The sequence below is a fragment of the Vigna angularis genome, chromosome 3 (assembly GCF_016808095.1).
Source record: "Vigna angularis cultivar LongXiaoDou No.4 chromosome 3, ASM1680809v1, whole genome shotgun sequence".
Taxonomy (NCBI): Eukaryota; Viridiplantae; Streptophyta; class Magnoliopsida; order Fabales; family Fabaceae; genus Vigna; species Vigna angularis.
Genome location: NC_068972.1, coordinates 23788442 through 23808868, shown reverse-complemented (window position 1 = coordinate 23808868; position 20427 = coordinate 23788442). Strand labels below are relative to the sequence as shown.

Sequence of the window (20427 nt, the reverse complement as noted above, 5' to 3'; positions counted from 1 at the left end):
CTTTATTCACTGAGCGCATCAGATATGTACGCTAAGCGAATAAAACTACAAAAATATTTATCCTTGATTCACTCATCTTACAACTTCGCTCAGCGAATAAACTCTATTTCCACAATGTTTGCTCAGCACGCAAATGTCGTTAAGCGAATAAATTGTTCAATTTCTTTCAAAATGCTCACAAACATATTCGCTAAGCGCACCTCAGATGTGTGTTGAGCAAATAAAAAGCACAATACAACACTAATGAACACAGAACTTCAACAAACACGTTAGTCCAATATTTATAGAAACCAAGATTTGAGAATTGAAAATTGAAAAACATAAAGATAAAAATAAAAGTAACATATAGAGAAGTAAAATAGAAAAATGAAAAATACAAACAAAGAGACAAAGAAAAGAAGAAACAAAAACTGCAGAGTGTGAGCACACCAACCAAACAATAGTTCCAATATGTAGAATGATTGAAATGGATTTCCTAAATAACCTCACTCAGATCCCTCTTGTTGCAATATCACTTAGTACTCCCCTTTCGGCTGCTGAAATCTCATCCCTAGGATCTTCCAACAACTAGAAACATCTGTAGGCAAATTGCATAAAAGAAACACAAACAAAACAGACATAGAATTGGCAAAGAATTCTACTTTTCTTATTTTCTAAAGTTAGAACACTCAGATCCCTCTTGTTGTGCCTACCTAAGTATGATAAACCCTCACTGAATCCCTTGGTGTAAGAAGTCCATGAAACTTGCCTTAAGTTCCAAAACAATGAATCCAAACACACAACCCCATCCCTGGTGAATTGCACATCTGGTTTGATTTAGTTAGTTCCGCGACTGAAATCTCATCACTGAGAACTTTCAATAACTACATCAAGCTTAAAGGTGTACCCCGAGATAAACATTAAGTTCAAACTAAATTAATGGAAAGTCTTAAAAGCTAAAGCCAACTGCAGACAAAACAATATTCAAAGATAGAACAAACAACAAAGTTTAAAAGAGCCATAAATGCCCAAATTGCCTTGTGTTGGAACAAGTCTCCAGTAACGGCGCCAAAAACTTGTTAACTTTTTGGCAAGGATACGAAATCGTTCCAAGTAATATAGAGTAAGTTCAGAGTATCCTTCTCCCAAAGGACTTGTGCAACACATGACAATTCTTCCTTTTATAACTCAATCAGACATCAAAATGTACAAAACAACACAAGAAACTCTTTTTGGTATTTTATCAAACAGTTGGTGTGCAAAGACTTTATATTTAAAAGAAACGTCGTTGGAATTGGGTTTCATGAATCATATGAATATAAAACTCTGTTCAACATTTCATTATTTCATTCAAACATTCACATCAAGGCATACTAGTCCTAATCCCTTAGCAACTAGTTCTAAATTAATATATCAAACTGCTAATCCCTTAGTCAATTTAACATACAATTTGCATTAAGTCTGATGCTAAGAATGATCAAGTTATTGAGTTTATACCTAGATCCCAAATCACTTAAGTGCTCTATCTATGTCCATGTTCAAAGTTACTTTCCAATAATCGGAAACATTCAAATAACATTATATTTCCATACAATGATAGTAAATTCAAGAAAGAGCATATGAACGAACAACGATATATTGAACAAGAAAATAACATCAAAGTGAGTTCATTACATCTAATTCCAATGAAAGAAAAATTTAAGTAGTCCTAGTCATCTAGAACGTACACATTTGAAGCAATCCATTGCAACAATGGTGTCTTGATGCCTTGAAGTACTCTCCTGAAGTTCCTGAGATGTTTTCGTTTCTTTCTTCTGTCCAGAACTTCTCTTTTCCTCTTTTTCTGTCTGTCTCAAACTTAAAAGCCAATCCTGATTTAATTAATTCGCTCAGTGCACAGCTATCATGTGCTAAGCGAATAATCAATTGCATATTCTTTAACTGTCCATAATTCGCTCAGCGAATTGTTTTGGTGCGCTAAGTGAATACTCATCTTTTTAGCTGAGCGATTTAATGTTGGCTTAGTGAGAAACATCTGATAGCACTCCACTTTGATGTATAAATTCTTGTACAATTTACTACACACTTTCCTACTACCTATTACAACTTTTTCTATGAGGAAACACATTATTTCATGAATAATTACAAATTTTGAGTTAATTAATAAGTCTGAAAACATGTATTTTCATACTTATCAGACACATGACAGTATCCTGTCATGTGGCACTGTATCATGTGTCACACTAGAAACCTGACATGTAGAAACAATTTTTTTTAAAATTAAAAATAAATAAATAAACTTAAAATTAAAAAAACCACATATTGACATGTGACACGCCAATTTTTTAGAGGACATGATTGAGACATTTTTTCAAAAGTTAGAACACAATTAATTTTGTTTTTCAAAAGTTAGAATACAATTGCAACTTTTTTAAAAGCGATGACTAACTTGGAACATTCCTTCCAAAGTAGAGACCAAATGGGTAATTAAACCTAAAAAAATATGGAAAAAGATAAAAGAAAAATAGAAAAAGGTTGTTATAGATAAATTACAAGTCAACCCACTTCCAATCTACTCAAATTCGTTTACCCTATGAACTAAGTATATCAAATTCAATTTAATCTATATTTAAAACAGATTTTTTTTTCAACCCAAGAAATAAGCCATAATAATTTGGTATTTAGTGAGATGTGTTCTTGGAAACATAAAATGATCCATGTGTGCTACATGGGTAAAAAAATCTCATATGTACAAGTTGTATAAGAGTGTCAGTCTTTATTCACCGCATTTATTTTTGAAGTGTGGATGAGTCCATCTTCATGCCAGAACTCCTTGCGCATGTAATGAAGGAGTCCATGGAAATTTGAAAGCGCAAAAAGAAGTATAAAGGAAAGGAAAAGGTTAAACAATGGTGAAGCCACTCAAGGAAGGAGACTACAGGAAGCCACCAAGCGGAACCCAGACTAGGTTGGTTCATAATGGTAAAGTGTGGAATCATCTTAATAAAATACCTTTACCACACTTATGAATGAATTTTACATAGTCTAGACTCCTTTATTTATAAAAGAAAATAAGAACTAAGTGTTTCCAAAAATGGAAAGGAAAAATGGTCTAGAAAAATTGAATTTGGAACCAAAAAGAGTGCATGCATGAAGTGCGACTTGCCACATAAGCAAGTCACATTTTCCTTGCCAAGGGAGAAGCTTGGTCTCCAAGTTTGGCAACAATTAGGGTAGAAACCCTAATGTTATGCATCACACTACTTGACCCAGTTTATAGCCACTAGTAAATAAACAGTTTTTTAACTCATACATTACGCTTCGGTTTTTTTGAAATCGAAACGTATAAAGATGCGGTGGTAATTTCATAGTTTTTACGAAACTATGTGTCTCAGTTCAATTGGAACCAATGTCTAAGGGGTATACTGTCTCGGTTCTCTGACCAACTAAGGCAAAAAAACACTGCTTCCCCTCAACAAATCAGACTTTTCACCTGACAACTTTTTCAAAATAGGTCTCCTACCTCGGTTCTATGTAGAACCGAGACATTATGTCTTGTCAAAAGCTGACAACCTCTGTATCTGAACATTTTAAATCCATTTTGTCAACCTCTACGGCCTTGGTTCCATTTGAACCGATGTCATAGGGTCTTTATGCCTCAGTTTAACTGCAAACTGATGCCTATAGTTAGAAATATTTTCAAATTTTGCTATTTATAATTTTATTTTGAATGTTTTCTGAAAGGTTTACGCATCGGCTGTCTTTAGAACCGAAAACGTTTACGCATCGGTTGTCTTTAGAACCGAGGCAGTAGGGTCTTATTGACTTGGTTTTCTGCTTAACCGAGGTAATAGCCTCTTCGATAGTTAAAATTCAAAAACGTAAAGCAGTAACCACTCTTCGAGGGAAGTATTAGTGATGATAAAGTAAGGTTTCATACCTTATCGAACCCTTTCATTCTCCCCTTCCACAACGTTCTCACCATCACCATCCTCAACTTGCCCCAATCAAACTCAACCTCAGACTCACCTACACACACAAACCCTCTTCGACATTATGTCAGAAGAGCACAAATTCTCCAACGACAAGCGTTGCAAGGTGCAAGATCGGCTCTCCAAGCTCCTTTGGGAGCTAGCCTTACTCGATGGGGGCAACATCTGGCTCACAATGGTTGGGTGGGACGACCTGATGGTGTCAATGGAGGTCTGAAAGAGCATTCTGGCTGAGAAGAGTCGGTTCTTCGTGGAGAAGCTTCGTTGCGACGGTGTGGTGTCGCACTAGGTGGAGATCAACGATTGTGACAATGTGGAAATGTATGTGGAAGTTGTGGTTTTGATACACTACGAGGATCTCAAGGTCAGGTTGCATTCCATGGGCGATGGAGTTTCTAAAGTTTTGAGCTTGCTTTCATTTTGATGTTCATTTTTGTACATTCTTTTTGTTCTTGTTTCTTGATTGCAATTGCTTTTATATTCTTACTTTTACTTGAACCTAATAAGTGGTGTTCTGCAAGAAAAAGATGACAAATATTGTAGGAAAATGAAAGCTCTGTTATCCAAATTGCTTAAAGAGAAATAAATAATAAATCTAACAAAAAAAATACCCCATACTTAGTAAATTAAGTTAAGAGTAGGGATGGCAACGGGTTGGGTCGGGCACGGGTAGTGCCTACCCGCAACCCGACCCGCCGGATAAAATTGTACCCGCTACCCGACCCGTTACCCGCTGGGTATCCATTTAAAAAATACCTGCGGGTATTTTAAAACCCGTGGGTACCCGTGGATACCCGCAAAAAATAAAAAAGAAATATTTAATATATATTTAAAATAAAATTTAAATAAAATTACAAAAAATATATATATATATATATATAATATAATATAAATTAAATTTAACCTAATAAAATATAATTTTATTCTATTTTTAATTAATTTAATTAAAAAATATATAAATTAATTTTTTTTTTAATTTTTCGCGGGTAGCGGGTACCTGCGGGGCGGGTAGTATACTACCCGTACCCGACCCGTTTAGAAGCGGGTATTAAAATACCCGTTACTTGCGGGTGGTAAATATCCGCGGATAGTTACTACCCGTCACGGATTTTACCCGCGGATACCCATGCCCGCGGGTAATATTATCATCCCTAGTTAAGAGTATCGTTCTCCCAAGAGAATTTGAGTCACGTTATTCAATTAAAATTATTTATTGAGATCAATTACTGATGATAACATTTGTGATTTCAATTTGGAAATTAGCATGAAATTAACAACGTAAAAAAAATTAAGATTGAAAAATACGATAAAATATCACTGGAATTGGTCTTTGACGAACATTACAGTAAAATCCTAGACAACATACATTCTCTCTTCAAGCATTCACATAAGAGTATCTTGGTTTAATTCCTTAAAACAAGTTCTAAAATTATCTATTAAATTATTAATTCCTTAATTAATTCAGCAGATAATTTTGCATTAAATTCAGATGTTGAGAATGACCAAAAGCACAGAAGTTATTCTTAGCGTAGATACTTTTAGTTTCTTTTCTTACGTTTCTGGTTCTAAAAATACTTCCTAGTACAAAAGAACTTTTAAAGAGAATTATACTTTCGTATAATCAAAAGCAAGTCAAGAAAAAAACAAGAACAAAAACATATATTGCACAAGAAATTTACATTAATGTATCGTCATACAACCAATTCCAATGAACAAAAAATTGAGCCTATCCTAGACATCTCAAACGTACTCTTTACAACAATTCCTTGCAGAAAGTGAAGTCTTGATGTCTGAAAATGTCTCCTGATCATTTCCTGAAGTCTTGTAGAGCTTTTTCGTGTTTTTCGTGTCAGAAGATCCTTTTTGCCTTTCTGTCACGTCTTTTTAAGCCACTTAACTTAATTAATTCGATCAGCGCAAAAGCATTTGTGCGCTCTGCGAATTTTCAAATTGTTGCTTCTTTAACTGGTGCTATTCGCTTAGCGCACAGGTGATGGTGTGCTATGCAAATTTCTTCCTGCTGGCTCTACCAATTTTGGCTTCACTGAGCGAGAATTGGCTGATATAATCCAAATAATACACCCTTTCCTGTACAATATTTTACATAACAATTTACTCCCTATTATAACTTTTCACTGAGGAACAACATGAATAATTACAAGATTGAGCTCATTTATAAGTGTAAAAACAACTCTTTTTCACACTTATCAATTGTGTATATATATACCTCGATTTGTCAACCGCTGTATATAGACGAAAATAACCGCTATCATTTTCCTTTACTGCAGTGGTGAGCCCATCTCTTCCTAATCCAAAAACATCTTCTAAGCCCACAAGCACATCATAATCCAAATATATGACCCAAAGAGAACGTTATACTACTGCATTAGAATACAAAGTCCAAAAATAAGTCCTAGTCTAATATTTACAAATACAAGAGTCTTTGGCTAAAAGTCTTCCTTCTTAGTTCATATGTGAACTTTAGTTTGGACTTGTTAGTTAAGAGGAGGTCCAGTCTTCTTGTATCCTCCTGGACATATATTTGGTTGTAGGTCTTTTGGCTAGAGGCATGCCATCAAGGGTAGAGATGTATTTTCACAGTATTTCATTGCAAATAATGAATTCCACTAAGAACATACTTGAGAAGAAGGGTGAGTTGATTCACAGTGATAGTCATACTAATAGTCATAGATGTTAAAGACATAGCGTAGCATTCTATGTTTTAGCAACAATATGAGACACCTTCCATGATAGAGGTAGGAGTAAACATATATGTATCACATATTAAGTATGGTATACGTCACATGACACCCATATGTAATCCACACTCCTCATTTGGCACATGTTACCCTTCCATCACTCTCTCTTAAAGGTTACATCCACTAAGCTAGTTGTGGACAAATGCTAACCTACTCATCAGGTTACGGATTGTTTTCATCTTGCATTCAACTTGTCAAATACAATATTATTTCTAACAAGTTTTTGGAGGACACACAAATCCTGAAGATGTGCTCACCTAGTCACTCATGCAAAAACCATTTTCCCTTTCACCATCACTACTTCCTAGAAATAGCAAACAAGTTTTACCACCTCACCACTACAAATTTCATGTAGATAGCAAGGACACCACCTTCACATTCATTAAGCAAACCAAGCAACCTCAGTAAAGGCATTGATATGATATGCAAAGAGGGTTGTCATACTTTTCCTTCATCACATCTTCGACAGTGACACTAGTTGTTCTCCTTCTTCTGGATAAGGATATGTGCCTGCTCAATTCAATTCTAGTCGGCTAGGTTTCCTCTCCTGCTACATTTTTCTTTCTCGTGTTCAATCCACCCACAACAGATCTTACATTTCACTCTATCTTTGTAAGCTATCAAGAATATATAACTTTTTTTTACTTTGTTTTATTTTTTTAATCAATGGACGCTATCAATGATCTCTTGATGCTTGCAACTAATTTTGCCTAAACCATATTTTTAGGACTAGCTTCCAGTTAAATACTGGCTTAGTTATGGAAAGAAATTACTTATTGGCTTTAAGTTCTGGTAGACCAACATGTTCAATTCCAAAACACGGAGAGAACACGAATATATCAAATATAAAAGTGCAGAGAAGAATATATACATGTCCAATCATGAACTAGAACCAGATACTTTGTTACACATACATACCACCATCTTCGGTGTCTGATGTTCCTGCCAGCAAATCTGAAGAATAGACATAATAACTTCCTTGTTTAACCACCAATGCAGTATCAAAGCTACAGAATCGAACCTCGCATCCTTGTCCTGTGGATTATTCAGAAATTAGAATACTGCTTCCTTGTGCTTTAGCTTATTCTTTCTATTGTATTTGTCTTTCACTCAAAATATGCAAAGTTACAAAAGTCCCTGACATAGTTGTTGGTATCCCTTCTGATACTGTACCAATTAAATTATTCCATTGAACAAGCTAACATGTTTAATCTTATCTAACTAACATGGAACATCTTGGAGGACAACAGTACAATGTGTAAGATGTTTTTTTCACACACCAATGGAAACGAGTGATGAGGGGGGCCGTCATAATCATAAAACCATAAAATTTTCAGGTCATGTGCTGCTCTGTCTAATTCTCATTGTTGTTTAGCACAGCTAAGCTTTTGGAAGCTGTGCTATCTATTATGCAACATTTTTCATGATTGTTTCCGTAGAATGTACCCAAAAATTTATTTTGGTAGAACCTCAGTTCTGAAATCATTAAGCTGAAACCAAGTAAATGTAGCTATGGGGACCACATGGCATCGACATTAATTGTTTCCAATGGGGTTGCACTGATGTAAAGATAAATTAAGAAAGAATAAATAAAGAAAAGAGAAGATTTTTTTAAGAAGAGCTGTATCTGGCCATATAAATAATAGGACAAAACTTGCAAAAAAAAGTTTCAAGGTACTTAATATATCATACACCAATAAAAAAATACCTGTATTATTTTTTTACCTAAATTTTGGATAAAGTGACCAAAAAATAATATAAAAACGTTTTTATTGAAAAATAACACAACAATAAGCGCCAAAGAAACTTTATGCTATAATATACATACTTATCTATAAATAATTAAACACACTAAATGCATTTCACACCAAGTGAACATTAAGTGTTATACTCTACTCTTGTGTTATTAGTTCTTCTGTTCCTTTCTGTGACCATGGATGGAAAGAAATTAGAGTACAAAGGTGAGGAAGCACTGAAGGAGATAGAGAGGCTTACAATGAAGGCTTCTGAAGTTCAGGAAAGCCTTTTGAAACAGATCTTAACTCATAATAGAGAAACGGAGTATCTGCATAAGTTTATGAGGGGGGAAAAAATATAACAGAGTTTAAGAGGTACGTTCCAGTCACCACTTATGAAAGAATCTTCCCATATATCCAGAGAATTGCAAATGGGGAGGACTCTTCTCTCATCACTGGTCACCAAATAACAGAAATGTTATGCAGGTAACTCTTCTATTGCTACTATTTTCTTATTATTTCATTCTTTTATCATAAGTTTCTTCTTGTATTTTATGTAAAATCTTAATCATATATTATGGCATGTGCAGTTCAGGGACTTCAGGTGGAGAGCCTAAAATAATGCCATCAATTGCAGAAGATCTAGAACGCCGTACCTTCGTGTACAATCTTACCATGCCAATCATGAATCAGTTAATATACAATAGATAACTGTAACATCGCCACATCTTTTTATTTCTTGCCCTTGATTATGCACGTAGACATTTTACTAGTCATACCCTTTTTGTTGCATTTTGAATTAATACTTCAATGTTCATCAGCAGTTGCCTCGAATTCCAACATGGCTGAAGCTTAGAATGATTAACTTTCTTGCTTATCAACTTGAGTGTTTGCTGTGTTTGATGTCATCACGCTTGGGTTATGATTCTCCATTCTAAGTATATGGCCAAATGAAAAAAGATAAGATGAAAAAGATATGACGTGACAACTATTCATTAGAGTAGGAAGGTGGAGGGCCCATTACCATGCATAGGTTACGTTTATATTATTTTTTTAAAATAAGTATTCTTTTGCTTGATGATATATGGTGCATGCTAACTGGCTAGTGCATCTTGACTTGTATTTCATTTATGCATATTTTCAAAAGGGATCATTGATGCATCTTGACAGACCTGATTACCATATACCATGGCCAATACGAGAAAGTCCAAAAACATACCAGTCTGTTAAATTTGTACTACCTAGTACCTTATAGTATCAGAATATAATATATGGTAAAGGAAACATTGTACATATGAACATGTCTTTTTATTGACTGCTGCATACTGAGTATTTCATAACCATTTTCCCAACCATACCTCCAAGTTGACCATAGTTAACAATGAATCGTAGGTACGTTCCTGATCTTGACGAGGGCAAGGCGATGTATCTGTTCTTCGTAAAAGCAGAAATGTCTACTCCTTGTGGCTTACCTGCAAGGACAGTGTTAACAAGCTACTACAAGAGCAAGCACTTCAAGTGCCGCACACACGATCCCTGGAACGATTTCACGAGCCCTGACCAAACCATTCTGTGCAATGACAGCAACCAAAGCATGCATTGCCAGCTTCTAGCAGGTTTGGTCCACCGGCGCCAGGTGCTAAGGCTCGGTGCCGTCTTTGCCTCTGCATTTCTTCGAGCCATTTCCTTCTTAGAACGAAACTGGAGGCAGCTATGTGAGGACATACGCAGTGGGAAACTGAGTTCCTTCATAACAGACCCTTCATGTCGGTCATGCATGTCCACAGTGCTTTCAACCCCTGACCCTTGTCTGGCCGATGAGATCACAAGAATCTGTAGCCAAAATTCTTGGAAGGGAATTCTGTGCCAGCTTTGGCCTAAGGCGAAGTACATAGAGGCTGTGGTGACAGGGTCAATGGCTCAGTATGTTCCTGCTCTTAAGCATTACAGTGATGGGAAGTTGCCTTTGGTTTGTACCATGTATGCTTCATCTGAGTGCTACTTTGGGGTTAATCTGAAACCTCTGTGTGATCCTGCGGATGTTGCTTTTACCCTCTTGCCTAACATGGGCTACTTTGAGTTCCTTCCTCTCGGACATAACGGGACACTGTTGATGGACTTTGATGAAGGTGATGTTCCAAATGATAAGCTCGTGGATTTGGTACATGTCAAGCTCGGTTGCTTCTATGAGCCCGTGGTCACTACCTTCGCTGGTGAGTTCCCAGATTAATTCATCCATTTCTTATCCAGTTCATGCATGCATCCTAATCACATGTTCACACACACACACAAGAATTTTGTTTTCCTTGTAAGTGTCATATAATCGAAATAGTTAAAGAAGTTTAAGTAACACAATCGTTTGTTTTTTCTAATGATATGTACTTGAACACACTAATTTTCTGTCTTGGTGTAACAATTGGAATTAAAGCAGCCTTTGGGTATATATGTGGCGAGACTTATAAATGAGTAGATAATTTTTATATAAAATTATATACAAACAACTGATTGATTTTATTGTATATATGCATAACTATAAAATGCATTTTTTATATTAAGCTTTATAAAATATTAATCATTATGTGGGTTCCTCGTTATTCTTTGATAAAAGTTTGTCTACCTGTAAGAATCCAAAATATAAATAAGCAAATCATCAACTTTATCACTAAAACATTTACTTTTATTTTCAAATAAATTCTAAATAAAAAAATTATAGGAAATTAATTAACTATTAAAAAAATTAAACTGGATAATTTTGTAGATAAAAAAAACCTTTTAAATCAATCTATAGATACTAATTAAGTAAAATATATCAAAACTGAGATCAAATAAATAAGTAAGTACTAAGGTATATCTACATCACAATATTTTGAGATCTAATAAATTTTGACATCTATTATTTTATTCTAATAATCTTTCTTTTTATAAATAGAAAAAAATATTTTTTAATAATCATAATATCCTTAAAAATGGATTGTGAAGTGGTTGATAAGATGTAAAAATTTGTGAGCTATGATGTTTGTTTCTCATGGGTCATTATTTAACACTTTAAAACATATTCATAAACAGTTTCATTCTTTAATGATTATTTAGCAGAAAAGATGGTTTACTGAAATATAAATCACTCAGACGTAAAAATGATGATGTATCTTTGTCATCGGTATCGTATCAGACAAATTTGTACTAAGTACAGAAAAGTGAGTTATGTACTTGAGCAGTTGAAGCAACCCATTTCCTACCATCATCATCATCATTATACACATCCACTGGTTAAATCTATTAATGCAAGTTGAATTTACTTTTGCTTTGACACCACCATGATCCCAACATCTAGGGCTGTATCGATACCGCGTGGGTGACGTGCTGCAGGTGGTGGGATTCCACAACAACGCCCCACAAGTGCGTTTCATCTGCAGAAGAAATGTAGTGATCAGCGTGGATACTGAAAAGACGAACGAGGAGGACCTGCACAGGAGCGTCACCATGGCCAAGAAGTTGTTGGAACCCTACGATGGTCTCTTGGTGGAGTACACCAGTTACCCTGATACGTCTTCGGTGCCAGGTCACTACGTATTGTACTGGGAGATTCTTTATTGCGGCATAAAGACAGAAGCTGAGAATGAGAACGCAGTGGTGGTTGACGGAAGTGTTCTTGAGGAATGTTGCATTGCGGTGGAAGAGCAACTGGACTACGTATACAGACGGTGCCGTAGCCATGACAAGTCGGTGGGGCCATTGGAGATACGTGTGGTGGAGCCAGGAACATTTGATTCATTGATGGATTTGTTTATCAGCCAAGGAGCTTCCATCAATCAGTACAAGACTCCCAGGTGCATCAAATCTAAGAAGGCACTGAAATTACTCAACTCTAAGGTTACTGCTTCCTTCTTCAGCCCTAGAGATCCCAAATGGGTCCCCAAGATGTGCTGAATGAAGTAACTTTCCATTTCATGTGGCTTTCATTCCTGATTAACCATTTACATATATATATATATATATATATATATATATATATATATATATATATATATATATATATATATATATATATATATATATATGCTCTGTCATGAATAATCAACACTACTCAACTTCTGTACTCTGCAACGGAGATCTATAGCTTCTTCTTTGTTTCGTGATTAGGAAATAAGGGAGCGACTAACATTGTTAGAACTATTACATCTCCTTTATATCACAGCTGGCTTTCACCAACCATGCTAAAATTGTCTTCTGTGAGTAAGTAATTCTCAGATACTCACTACGACAAAAGTATTCATAACTAAAAACTAGTTATTATTATTAAAAATTTATAATAATAATTAGTAATATTTTATCATTTAGATTATTAAAAAATTTGCTAATTTGTATTATTACAGAATTTACCTCCATGTCATCGTAATAAAGGCAATTTTTTCATATAATTAAATAAGTAAAAGTTTAAATATTAAAATATCAATTATCTATTATATTTTAAACGATGAAAATAAAGACAAATAAATAATATTGTAATGCAAACGTTATAAATTAATGACCTGTTACTATGTTAAAACGTTTAAATTAAAAAATTATTTGTAAAAGATAAAACTAGTATATTTTGATTCTCAAGACAAACAAAAGAAACAATTAATATTAAGAAAATTAAAATAATTAATAATATTTTTAAAAGTATAAAAAAATGTAATGAAAATAACTGTAGGAATATTAAAAAAAAAAATAACAAACCAACTTGTTTGGTTGGATGAAAAACTCCAATCATTATATTATTCATTAATAAACCTCCTTACAAAACACAAATTCAAAATTATAGATTTATGTTTTATAATTCATTCTAAAGAAAAGAAAATCATTTCAACCTTTTTACGGCTAAAACATTTTCTCACTTAAGTGACCAATTTTAAAAGAAAATCAATAAGTATTGGGTTTCCATCATAAAACGTCATACTTAATACAGAAGCCAAACAAATTCTATTGCATAACTATGATACTGAAACAAGATAGCAAAAAAACAATAAACATAACAAGAAAGTCACGTATAGTAATTTCGATCAGTAATAACTAAAAGTCACCGTCTTATTTTTCGATGATAAAAAATTTATTGGTAAAATAATTATTGATAAATTTTACCTGCATAAATTCATTAGTAATCAACTTTTAAGTAATCAACATTAGTAATCAACTATTACAAATCTATCTATAATAATAAAACGTCGACAAGTATTATAATTGATAATAAAAATTATAATTTATTAACATATAACACCGACAAATTTTATTGTTGATAATTATGATAATAAATTATCAATTGAAATCTTATCAATAATAAAACTTATAATTTATTCATGAATATTTTCGATAAATTTTACAAACAAATTTTTTTTACTTACAAAAATATATGTTGATAAATTAAAAATAAAGAATCTGTCCATAAATTTGAATTCATAATTAAAAAAGTTATTGTACTGAAAATATATAGATTGAATGTCTCGACCAGTTTCCATCACTTTTATCTATTTCTACCTCTCAAATAAGTGAAACACTAACTCTTAATGCAACCAAAATCATAATTTTATCATGCAATAAATATCATATATCAACTCTCAGTTTCAAAGAAAAAAAATAAAAATCTAAACATTATTTAATCAAATACAGACATGACATTATTCACCTATCTTTTAACTCTTTATATTCTTGCATGCTTATTAATCTCTTTCTATGGTTTTTATATTTATGCTTCATGTTTCACTTAAACTTATAGGTATTATCCATTTATTTATTTTATACTTTCATTTTAATTTACATAATAATTGCTTTGTTGAAACTATTTAAAATTTTAGTTCTACCTAATCTCAAATTTTATATTCTAACATAATCTCAAACTGTTTCAAATTTTAATTCCAGCATTTAGTTTCTTCAAAACATTTCTTTCATGCCAATTTTCTTTAATTTTAAACTTTATATTTAAAATTTCTACATATAATACTGTGTTTGGTTCATTTAAAAAATCAAACATATTTAAATAAAATAAGTGTAAGCACATTATTGTTAGAATTAAATTGTTTTATCGATGCTTCCATTTTTGGTAAATTCTAATAAGTTTTAGAAAATATTTTATTTGCGATTTTAATTCATTTCAATCGATTTTAAGATGGTTATAAAACAAAACGAATTCACCAACTTATGTGTTTTTTTTTTATTGAATATTATTCTTGATTATTTGTTTAGCTAAATTCCATCGAAAAGAATACCTATAGAATTTTCCAATTTCAGTGCTTGCCTTGCAGAAGCAGAGGAAAAAGAGGCATGTCAAAAGAAAAAGCCAGAAACTATTTTGTGAAGGAGATAAATAAATGCATATATCATAATAAAATTATTTTCCTTTGCAAACTAAACAACGAAAAGAATAGTAATCTTCACCCTTAAAATCTCTCTTGTTTTTATTCCCTTTCTTTAAATATACTCGAAACCCTATCTAATTCTTCCTTCATCCAATGCTTACAAAGTTCTGTGATTATAATTTTAACAGTACCCATCCACACACAAATAAATAGACAATGAGAAATTAATGTTGTTTTAGAATTTGAAAATTATAGTTAACAAAAACAAAGATCTTTTAAATATCGTATATCTTTAAGAAACAAACAAGTAATCACCCATTAGTATATCTTTAAGTGCAAGTAAATTGAATAATAAATTATCTAATATTCAATACATTTTATACTTATAAGTGTTATCATTACTTTTGTTAAATATCTTATATTAACTAAAAATAAAACAAGTTTATAATATATAAGTAATTACAAACATTATTTTACAAGATTTGTAAAACGAAGTTAACATTTTTATCTAATATTTCGTTTTTACTTGACTACTAAGTAATATTAAATCCTACAAAAAATTTAGGTTTACACCCAAATTTTAACGAACGTTTCATATGATCAATCATTAGCGTGGTCCAGAAATCAATATATTACTCATGCGTTCTTGAAAGCAGTCGAAAATGTACTGCAGTAGCTAATGTTCACCAATCAGTACTTATATATATTGGTATTAATGTTAAACCCTAGAGACATTGAATTTTGACAAATTGACAGAAGCTTTTGCATAAGTGTCCCACTTGTTTGAAATTTTATATGAAGTCCAAGACTTTTTTTATTGTAATAATAATGCCCAGCATGCGCATGGCAACTTTTGAAAAGAAATGATGGATTGTGAAAGCTCCAAAAAGAGCATTGCTTACGGAATACAAATCATAAGTAATGTAATGTCCAGGGAGAAAGAGATTAATCTTTGTTATAGGTATTATGCATTTTGACTATTTCAAAAGTAACAAATATCATGTGATTTTATTTTTTCATCATTTTTAAAAAGTAGCATAAGTACCTATATAGAATTTACTCGAGTACGCTATATAGAGTACCCTTGTTTTGTTTGAGTAGGAGAAGAGCACGTTCAAATTCATCATCAAAATTTCTAAACATTACATATACTGGAAAATGGTTCATGGCCCCTCCATAAGTTTGATTAAGGTTTTGTTGTTTTGTTGGATGGTGTGCTCTTAAAATCTTTACACTGATCTTTCCCTGACCACTCAGAGTGCTATGCAATGTTACCAATAATTTGCATTTTCCAAAATAACAGAAAACAAAATAGGCAAATAAGATGAGTGGTGAGGTTGGAACAATGCATCCAACACCCAAATGATATGGTAGGGTTCTCGTGGATACATGCTTATCCGTAGGATAAGAGATATAAGATTACTCTAATGATAAAAAATAAAAAAGAAATGGAAAAACTTGTAAATTCAACTCCTATACTAATATTTAAAAATTATAAAGTTACTTTGAAATATTAAGAGATATAAAGTTAGTTTAAAATGTTAAAAAAATATATATATTATAGATTAACTCTCTTTACTAATAAAAATTAATAACTAAAATTTATCCATAAAAAAACTACTAATACATTGGGTACATCAAACGGGACCATGTCTTTGTTCCTTTCAACCAATTGTTAATTTTGGAAACCTAAAGTATCATTGTTTTAACCAACTTTCCAGCGGGGAGAACCCTTGAATTCTCCTTCAAAATGATTAAAGCCAAAGTTCATGGGGGCGAGAAAGCGATGTCAACAATAGTTTTCCAAAACATGTACACTACATTTTATAATCTTATAGAAGGAAGTTAGTAAAATATCAAATTATATTATTTAAAACTTCAATACTATTAGACACTTTTCATTTTAAACATCAAATTATATCGTGTAATAAACAGTTAGATTTATATTTACAATATGAATAGATGAAAATATTAAAATCATATGTTAAAATATTTAGTTTTTAAAATTCAAAAAGTTAGTTATGATTTGTAAAATATTAATAAAATAAATCTAATAGTTGATTACAACTAATTTTTGAACTCGTTTTGTATTGTTGTTTAATAATATTTTTAAGTAAATAAAATGATAATTTAATTACAATCAAATATTAATAAAAATTAAAGGAATTAAGAAAAAAAATTTAACCATGTTAAAGAAGGTAAAGATTTAGAAAAAAATTTAGAATTGATATTAGTTTAAAAATAGTGAGACTTAATTATTTTTAATATTAAAATGATTTAGTATAATAGCTTTGTTACAAAAAGATTTTATTATCTTAAAATATACAATTTTTATTGATCAAAGACCATGACTATAGGATTCATCCTCACGACAAATCCTTTAATTTTGACCAATCAATTTGTATAAGTTGAGTTTCAGCTTTTCTTTCTTAATTTATTTTTTCTTTTTTGTTATATGAGTCTTTTTCAGATTACATTCATTTTTTTTAATTATCTATATGAATTTCTGGTAATAGCTATATTATGATTATCTTTGTTATGTGTCTACATATCAAATTATATTCTTTAAAACCTCAATACTATAAGACACTTTTCATTTTAAAGATCAAATTGGATTATAGTCTTTAAATTTAAAAACGGTATGTTTCTTTTAGTTACATTTTTTTCTTTTTAAATTAAAATTAGATCTAAGCGAGCTAAAATAATGTAGAAGCCGTTTAAAGGACCTTTTAAGATATCATTTTTTTTAATTTTTTTTTTATGAAAAAATTGTTTTTTTTTTAAATTATAAATTTGCAAGAATTACTATGAACAGGAGGGATCATATATATGTTTTTTAAGGCAAGAAAGAGGGTCATAAAAAATGCAACTGAGGTGATGTTTGAATTCAGAAATGAACCTTTTTTTTTATCTGATCCTCTTACGATTTTTGTGATAAAAAGGCACGCTCAATTTGGGAAAATTTACATTTCCAATTTAGAGTGTTGATGAGAAAAATGATTACATTTATGGACTCAAAAGAGAAATCAAAGGAAGGAGAGAGGTGCGTGTGCAGGTGGCATGGTGTAGATGCCAGCACTGAACAACAAAATCTATGCAATTGAAATTTCTAATCTGGACAGCACAAAATTCTTAATTTTTTAAACAACTGAAGATTTAAACCATACTTTTAATAATAATTCACAAGTTATTATAAAAGTTTATTATTTTTTTTTTATTAATTGTTTTAGAAGTCAAGGTCAAATCACACGACCTACTAACACGGTCATATCTGTATGAGAGTTTTAATTTGAATGAGTTTAGGTTTTAAATTTGAACCCAATTGATGTATTTTGAGAATAAGTTCAAATTATGGTTTTGATGACCTTTTGAATCCAATTATTCATTATAAAAGAATTATTTATTCTTTTATCAACCTATTCTTCAAATTTAAATAATTACTCATATTTAAAATAATAATTTTCACAATATAATCTATAATATTTTTTTATTTCAATAGCTAAAATTTATTTTATCTATAACTATAAACACCTTTTATTTTTTATTTTTTAAAAGTATTTATTATATCTAAATTTGGTATGAATTATATATTATCATAAAATTATAAATATTATTAACTCATAATATAATATATAATATATTATAGAAATTTAGAAAATGCAAATACACAAACACGATCATTTATTATAGTGGTAAATATTGTAAATATTTAAAAAAGTAGACACACATACGCGATAACATATGTATTTATGCTAAAATTAATAATAACATTTGTTTAATGAATACTTTTTTTATAACATATCATTATATTTATAATGATATTATTTATTCTAAAATATATATTAATGTAAGTTTTATATATTTTTTATTATAGAACTTAACTATGTAATATTAAAATTATACACTCTAAAAGTTACATACCTTAATTTTATCCTGAATATTTTGAATTTTGATTAAATGATGTTTGGATTCAAACCAAATGACACTAATCTAAATTTAAAGATAAAAATAAAGAAAACATGTGTTAACGTTTCCTTTACACACTCTTATTAAATAGTTGCACTTTATTCTTTTGGAGTTAACTAGGTAAACAAATAGCACAAAAATGTGGAGAAATTGACTCAACGAACTATACTTATGAAACAAATTTAAACACCTTGTCAAAAGAATTTTATGATAACAAAAAATAAAATCTATTACCTTTGACTTGTTTTTATTTTAAGTAGTTTAGTTTTAAAATGTTTTATCTAAATAAAATAATTCAAATTTATTAAATTTAATTTTATTATTTAAATGAAGCATTATAATTACCACTAAATATAAAATTTATTACCAAATAATATATCAGGAACACATTTCTAATTTTAGCTAACTAAATTACTCTCTTACTCTTATAAGTCAATTGCTTTTAAAAAAATTCTATATAACATATCTTATCATAAAATATTTCAAATTTTATTAAATTGTAATATTTAGTTGGAAGGAAGTTATAGTTTGGTGTAGTATTTTAAATTACAGTTGCTTTATGTGGAGATATTTTATGTATGGTAGAAAGTTAGGTATTAGATTATATATTATGATGCACTTATGTTTTGCTAAAGGCGCAAGCTACTCTTAATGATTCATATTTTGAAGTTCTTGCCATAGAATTTGATATTACGGAATGCGGTGATGTGGTATGGTCATGTTTTGGTTCTTTATGACAAAGCATGTTGCAATATTTGTTTGCATGACATGTGATCCACTATAATTCCCTGTGTTTATCTTGCCAAATGTTGCTTGCTTATCTTCTATGCGTTTCATCCACGCTTCTAACTTTTTCAACAAAAATTAAACGCAAATTACATTATATCATATTCATGGTTGATCATATTAATTTTCAATTAAATCAAATTTCCTTTTAATATATATGCAAGGTATTGAAACGACTTGATATTCGAGGAAGTTAGTAGAGTAATCTGATTGCTTATTGAAGATTTTTTTTTTTAATTTTAGAATTTGAAATTTTTTAAATACTCTATTAAATATATGTTCTAATTTTGTACTTTCTTTTCATTTTAATAATGATCAAAGTATCATCGATTTTAATTGGGATGTCATCGATTCAATCTAGAGAGATAGTGTTGATTTAATATTAATTTTATATTTTACAAATTTGAATTTTTATTTTATTTTATTTTAAGTTTTTGACTCAGTGTTCATTCTTTTAGCAATCATAAACAATTAGTGGAATCATTATACAAATATATTCATAGTTATCCAATTTAATTAAAATAAGGGTAAGTTCACTAACACTATATTTTTAAAGATATTTTAGCTTTGTGAGGTATATCTTACTAGAATTATTACTAGAATTATCATGCATGTACTTTCAATATACTCAAAATGATTTCTCTTTTGAATTCTTAGTGTTTCAGTATAATAGTTGAGGCCGAGACGTCAACCTGATAAGTTTTTGATTCAGTGTTCATTTATAGAGAAAGGAATTTCTACAATAATTAAGATAAACTAGTTTTAAATTAGATTACTAATGATTGATGAATTGTGAATGATGTGATGATGAATTGTATTCATTTGGGTAGTGAAATCTGTTTTAGAATGATAAATTGAACAATTGGTTTTATCCTTA

At 30.8% G+C, this 20427-nt stretch overlaps 1 protein-coding gene across 1 annotated transcript; it reads left to right on the top strand.

Moving 5' to 3' along the window:
• The first annotated feature begins 8613 nt into the window (after positions 1–8613).
• Positions 8614–12434, top strand: LOC108325475 (putative indole-3-acetic acid-amido synthetase GH3.9). Its single transcript, XM_017558555.2, is given in 5 exon segments — positions 8614–8805; positions 8808–8952; positions 9057–9158; positions 9859–10679; positions 11798–12434. Coding segments are annotated over 5 exon segments (1806 nt in total). The 5' UTR covers positions 8614–8663; the 3' UTR covers positions 12394–12434.
• The last annotated feature ends 7993 nt before the right edge of the window (positions 12435–20427 follow it).